General features: G+C 44.3%; 2 protein-coding genes across 2 annotated transcripts; one reads left to right on the top strand and one right to left on the bottom strand.

Moving 5' to 3' along the window:
• The first annotated feature begins 1,945 nt into the window (after window positions 1–1,945).
• On the top strand, window positions 1,946–3,158 carry LOC130719266 (uncharacterized). The gene is made up of 2 exons (XM_057569896.1): window positions 1,946–2,691; window positions 2,784–3,158. The coding sequence occupies exons 1-2, from the start codon at window positions 2,620–2,622 to the stop codon at window positions 3,156–3,158; spliced, it is 447 nt and encodes a 148-aa protein (XP_057425879.1). The 5' UTR covers window positions 1,946–2,619.
• Window positions 3,159–3,344: 186 nt separating this feature from the next.
• On the bottom strand, window positions 3,345–4,140 carry LOC130716990 (uncharacterized). The gene is made up of 3 exons (XM_057567065.1): window positions 3,758–4,140; window positions 3,564–3,665; window positions 3,345–3,475 (listed from the first exon to the last, which is right to left on the bottom strand). Exons 1-3 carry the CDS (start codon window positions 4,118–4,120, stop codon window positions 3,356–3,358), a joined length of 585 nt encoding a protein of 194 aa, XP_057423048.1. The 5' UTR covers window positions 4,121–4,140; the 3' UTR covers window positions 3,345–3,355.
• Window positions 4,141–6,501: the final 2,361 nt, after the last annotated feature.

Consider the following 6,501-nt stretch of genomic DNA (forward strand, 5'->3'; position numbering starts at 1 on the left):
TTTCCTTCCCCAAATCGCACCCTCTTCAATCTCTCTCAAAACTCGGTTCCACCACTTAAATCTCCCTCAAAGCTCGGTTCTAATCATCATTAAAGCTCCCTCAAAGACCCATTCCATTACATTCAAAAGGTAAGTTTTGATTTTCAATGATTCTCACATTTCAAGTTTGAATTAGGTGAATGATTGAACACTAGGGTAGTTGATTGATGATTAGAGGTAGGTTTTGTTGTGTTTTGTTGCCTGAAATTGCATGAAATGAGTATGGGCACGAATGGGGTGCATTTGGGTCTGCTCTGGTTCACTGTAATATCGGAAAATCAATTTCCGATATGATAATGGAAAATGATTTTCCGATATGATAATGGAAAATGAATTTCCGATATGACAGTGCAGACTTCCAAAATTTATTTCCAATATTTAACCATGGCATGTATTTAACTTCTAGGATTACTTTGCTGATTTGTTGAGAATTGGAAAAGATCAAGATAGATTTGAGTTTCATATTCTTCATGTTTTGTAATTAGGAAAGTTGTTTCTTGTTTTTGTTTGCTTGTGATGATGGTTGCTTGGTAGTGGATTAGTTCTTAAATTGACCTTAACATAGCTAGAAATTGTTAATCACATTCACATGCAATGTTGCTATTTTGGTACTTCAAAATAATTAGAGGTTTTAGAGTCTTGATATAGAAATGACGGTTGAGTTAGAACTTACAAGTTGTCCTTTTTGTTAATTCTCTATATTATTCTTCTGATATCGTTAGTTGCTAAATGATTGCTTGGAAATTTCCGGATTAAGTAGAAAAATGACTCAAATGATATGCTCATATGTGAAAATGCTTTACTTATTATGACAAGTATTGTTAAATTTGTTTGTTTTGCACAGATAGCGAGAATGAAGGGCGGGAGGAAGAGGTTGCGACATGCTTCTACTAGTGAGGATCCAGCGGATCGACACGAGCGCTTGCATGCTTCTACCAGGCGCGGCGACCATATTGCATCCACTCAGGCGGTAGAGGCTTCGGCACCGTCTCCAGCTCTGTCAGCTACTCCGGTCGGGGCTCCGTTTGCTATTCTGGATGCGGCTGAGCTGGATCCTACTCCGGTGTCTCCGATGGCTGAGTTACCTCGTCAGGAGACATCTGGCGAGGAGTCTTCTTCTGACTCTAGTGGCGAGGAGTCTTATTCTGAGGCTAGTGGTGAGGAGGAGGAGCCTCTTATTCTCCAGGAGGAGATTGATGCTGCTGATGTCGTGCCAGAGGATGTGGCACAGGGCGGTGTGGATGGCCTCATCCAGAGGGTGGCACCGTTTCCCGGGGGGCCTGAGGATCTGTCGCTTCTTGTGCATTATCCTGACCACAAGGCTCCTTGGACGTGGCAGGCACTTCTACGCACAGACCCGCGGTACGATGACCGTCGGACACTGAGGGTGGCCACTGTTGGGGGGAAGGTATGGAACCTCCCCTGTGATGGCGATTCAGAGGCCCATACACATGTGCGACAGCTGCTGCAGCAGACGGGTTTGTATCACCTGCCTTGGTGCGGGTTACCGGAGACAGACCCACCTCTCATACTGGCCCTTGTTGAGAGATGGCATGAGGAGACGAGTAGCTTCCACATGTCGTTCGGGGAGATGACTATCACCCTGGACGACGTGTCGGCTATTCTCCATCTTCCCACGGGGTCGAGGTTCTACACTCCGAGCAGGGGGGAGTGAGATGAGTGTGCAGCGCTCTGCGCCCAGCTCCTGGGAGGATCTGCTGCTGATTATCTTGTTGAGTTTGAGGCGGCGGGTGGCCAGAATATCCGGTTCCTTACTATGAAGGCCATGTATACGTCTGCTTTGGACGGTATGTCTTAATCATTACTTTATTAAGTTGTATTTATTTTTAGTGTATTATTAATAACTGTTAACTTAATTCATTTCATTGTAGAGCACCGCTTTGAGGATGCTGCTAGGATCTGGCTGGTGAACCAGCTTGGTGCCACCTTCTTTGCCAGCAAGAGTGGGGGTTACCACACTACTGTCTACTGGATCGGGATGCTGGAGGACCTCGGTCGCGTGTCGGAGTACGCGTGGGGTGCGATTGCGCTGGCATCGTTGTACGAACAGCTTAGTCGTGCGTCCCGCAGGAAGACAGCCCAGATCGGAGGGTTCACCTCCCTCTTGCTGTCATGGGCGTATGAGTACATATCCAGCAGCGTCATTATCAGGACGGAGGTACCCGGCTACACACAGGACCAGCCTAGGGCGCAGCGGTGGTCCACGTCCCGGATCGTGCATTCCGGACTCGATGAGAGACGAGTCATGCTGGATGAGCTTACATCGGATGATATCACATGGACCCCATTTGAGGACCATCGGGCTGTTCGACCGCGGGATCCCAGGGCCCTCTATTCCTGCTACATCAGGACACCTTACGGCCGGTCTGTGAGCCGACATCTACCGGAGAGGGTTATGCGCCAGTTTTGCTACATACAGGACATCCCTCAACACCCCTCTGAGATCCAGACGACGGGGTCCCTTGCTGAGACCGCAGATGCTGCCTATGCTGAGTTTGAGCCGCACCTCCGCCCTCAGGGATCCCTGCTACATATCCGGGAGAGGCGGTGGAGGGTTACATGAGGTGGTATAGCAGAGTGTCCCATGTGTTCATCATCCTTGAGGATAGGAGGGAGGAGCTTAGTGCTGTGGTAAGTTTGGATTCTAAACTTGCATATTATTTTTATCCATTCAATTGTGATTTTTGTTAATGACATTTTTTTTGTATATTATTTTTATGCAGTCTGCTATACGTAGGGGTGTGGAGTTGTTGGAGCAGTCACTGGAGGTGTTAGGTGCTCTTGCTCACAGCCCCGAATCCTCACTGAGAGGGCGCTCGAACTCTTTCGACGGAGTTCCTTCGTTGGTACCCAAGGAGTTGCCTTTTCTGCTATTCGAGGAGCCGCAACTGCGGGAGGCAGAGCTCGTGGAGGTAGAGCTCGTGGAGGCAGACCCCGTGGAGGCGGAGCCCGTGGAGGCAGAGCTCGTGGAGAGGGTGATCCTGGAGAGGGTGTTCGTGGAGGTAGAGCTCGTGGACCCAGAGGTCGTAGGGGGCGGGGTCGGGGATAGTGATTTTATTACTCTTGTTATGTGGGATCCATTGTTATGTATATGTTAGGACTCTTATTGTTATGTTATGATGCTTGCCTCTTTTTATTTACATGTGTTCTATTTTTAGTCTTAATATTATGACTCTTATAATGAAAAAAAACAGTTACAACGACAACATAAATAATCCAAAGCATGTAATAATCCATGACAATAAGTTAAACGGTTACATAACCAAATTAAACATAAGCGACATGAAAAACAAAATTATTCCTCTGTGATATCGATGAAGTCATGGGGTCCGCAATCTTTTGGGAATACCTTCACTAGGTTGGGCAATGTTATATTAAGATAACAAACAGTTCCTCTAGGTGCAAACACAGCAACCTGCAAGTAAATTGCATACTTTAATCAAACCATGCTTAGTTGTCCAAAAAATGAAGCAAGTTTCATGTTTAGGTTCTAGGGGATAGACCTTTTGGAGAACGAGAACAGATCCAACAGTTATGTCATTCGCAAATTCACTGTGGGTAAAGGCCTTGCGATGGATGCTAGCATCAACAGCACCCGTGGGGTCCTAAATTTTTGAAATCGTTTGAGAAGTAAATAAGAACGGTTAGAGAAGGGGGACCAAAAGCAAGGCCTTACAAAAGCAAGGACAAGACATACCTTGAAGGTAACTTTCGCATCTCCGAACCCATTGGGAGTGCAAGATTTGATAACAGCAACAACATTCTCCACCCTCTCAACGTTCGCTGTCAGAGAGCCCAGCGGAGTGGCAATTCCCCACTCTTGCAGGGCTGATAGCCAAGCATGTGAGTTGAAATCAGGATCGGTTTCGGTTGATCTGTGATCTATCACACGCCTCACGATTTCCTGGGTCGGAATGAGTGGTGTGTTAGGGGTGGATCTACGTGCATACATGGCAGCCTGGATGGCGCCAGCCGGGCCAGGAATGAGAGGACGAGAGCTGCCAGAATTGTTGCTTTGACGTTTGCAATGGCGGACGAATGGATTTGGGTCTTGTTCCATTGTGTAGAAAGAAGAGTAAGAAGAAGAGGCAGGACACAATAGACAGGAAGATGAGGAATGAAGAGTAAGAAGAAGAGGCAAGACACAACAGAGATTTATAGCAGAGCAGAATGGTCAAAAGATTTATGGTGTACTGGTGGATGGTAGAAGTGTGGTTGGGGCTGGTGGTTGAGAGTAATGTCAGGGTTGGTGGTGGAGGGTAATGAAAATGAAAATGACAAGACCTTCATAATCACATTACCAAAAGTCAGGGTTGGTGGTGGAGGGTAATGAAAATGAAAATGAAAATGACAAGACCTTCATTAATGACAAGACCTTGATAATGAAATTAAATGACAAATAAGCTATACTATTCAACGTACATCAAACTAACATTACCAAAAGTACACGCATGAACCTGCCAATCTACGATGATGTCTAAATAGTTGTCAATAACAACAAAATTAATATTACACAATACAAGAACATTCAATCTGTGGTGATGTCCACATAGTCCGCATGACCACTAAAAACACCAAGCCAAGCTTGGAATTGTGCAGCGTACATGTCTAAACGTGGACCATATGGGTTGCGCCAGTATTTGGAGGCAAGATCAGCATGCCAATCTCACTGGGGAGCAATAGTCGGCATAGGATGTCCAGGAGTTAATTGGAGCTACATTTTAGAGAATAACCATAAAATTAGATAACTTCCACATACAAAAATTAATCGACAAGCTAGTAGGCAACTAAAATATTAGTGTATTTGGTCAAAATATATCTGTACCCAGTGATTTGTCACATGTCCAATAGTTATAACAGTATGCGCATCTGGTGGACCGGCTCCTATCAGTGGAAAGTATGTGTTACAACCCATAGAGGATAAGGATACAAGAACCAATTGGTACTTTGTGGCAACAAGGTATCCCATCTCTAGCAGTTGAAACCATTTGTCAGGGGTGGCCGGGTCACCAAGAGGAAGAGTGAGTCGTTCATGTAAGCCATCAACAACCTTTGTGCCCCACATCCTATTATACATTAACACATTGGTCTCAAGTTCTTCTATCAATGTAGCCCTAACCCAAGGCCAGCCGTCCTGACCGGCGGAATGCCCCAGTAATGCAGCAATGGATCTATAGTGTAACACTCCAATTTCTCAACTGAGGAGTCACATTAGTAACCTAACAAAGTCTAAGGACTATTCTGCAATCCCTAAAATCGAAGGGTATTTTTTTTGAAAATGAAAAGACTAAATACCATAGGGTTGGAAACGTTACATAACTTTATTTAAATAACCTGTTTCCCGACATAATAGTATACATAACATAGAGTAGTTCACGACACCATAAACGAGGTTCCAAAATAAGTACGCTCACTTAGACAAGTGACGAAAATAAGGTTTAAACAACAGAGTTTTCAGATGGAGGAAGAAACGCAGACATAGTCCCCCAAAAAGGGAGAAGCAACTGTTTCATCCACCTTTACTCGACCGCCCACAGTCACGGTCTCCAACTCGAACAGCTAAGCTTCAGCGGAAGGCTCTTCATCGCCTAATAGCGTTAAGCGCCCAGACAACAAATAACAAACAGAAAGGGTTAACTCCATGCAATTACCACATAATAAAGAGAAAAGCATGTTATTCAAATGTAATACAAGCCATGGTAAGTAAGCTACCAATTTAATTCAGGTTAGATGACAACTCATCCTAACGATCATGAAATCGAATCATATATTTAACAGAATTAAACCTATAAGCATATCAGCAAAATCAACGATATGGTTTTAAAACAGATACCAACAAAACCTAACAACATAACCTAACTCAGAAATCAATAACTTAACAGCATAGGTTAATTCAGATAACAACAACTTCAACAACATAACATCAAATCAGATATCATCAATCCTCAACAATATAACAACTAATCAGATATCAATGATCCTCAACAATATAACGAAAAATCAGATATCAATAATCCTCAACAATATAAACACAAATCAGCTATCAATAATCCTCAACAATATCAATCAAACAATAACGTCTCGCAAGACGGGATAGTCCTGTGAAAATATCCACTCCACTGTCACTAAGTAACGCCTCAAAAGACGGGATAGTCATGTGAAAATATCCACTCCACTACCACTTGATAACGCCTCGAAGGACGGGATAGTCATGTGAAAATATCCACTCCACTACCACTTGATAACGTCCTACAAGACGGGACAGTCATGTGAAAACATCCACTCCACTGCCATTTGATAACGCCTCGAAGGACGGGATAGTCATGTGAAATTATCCACTCCACTACCACTTGATAACGTCTCACAAGACGGGACAGTCATGTGAAAACATCCACTCCACTGCCACTTGATAACGCCTCGAAGGACGGGATAGTCATGTGA

This window comes from Lotus japonicus, chromosome 5 (genome assembly GCF_012489685.1).
Source record: "Lotus japonicus ecotype B-129 chromosome 5, LjGifu_v1.2".
NCBI classification, from domain to species: Eukaryota; Viridiplantae; Streptophyta; class Magnoliopsida; order Fabales; family Fabaceae; genus Lotus; species Lotus japonicus.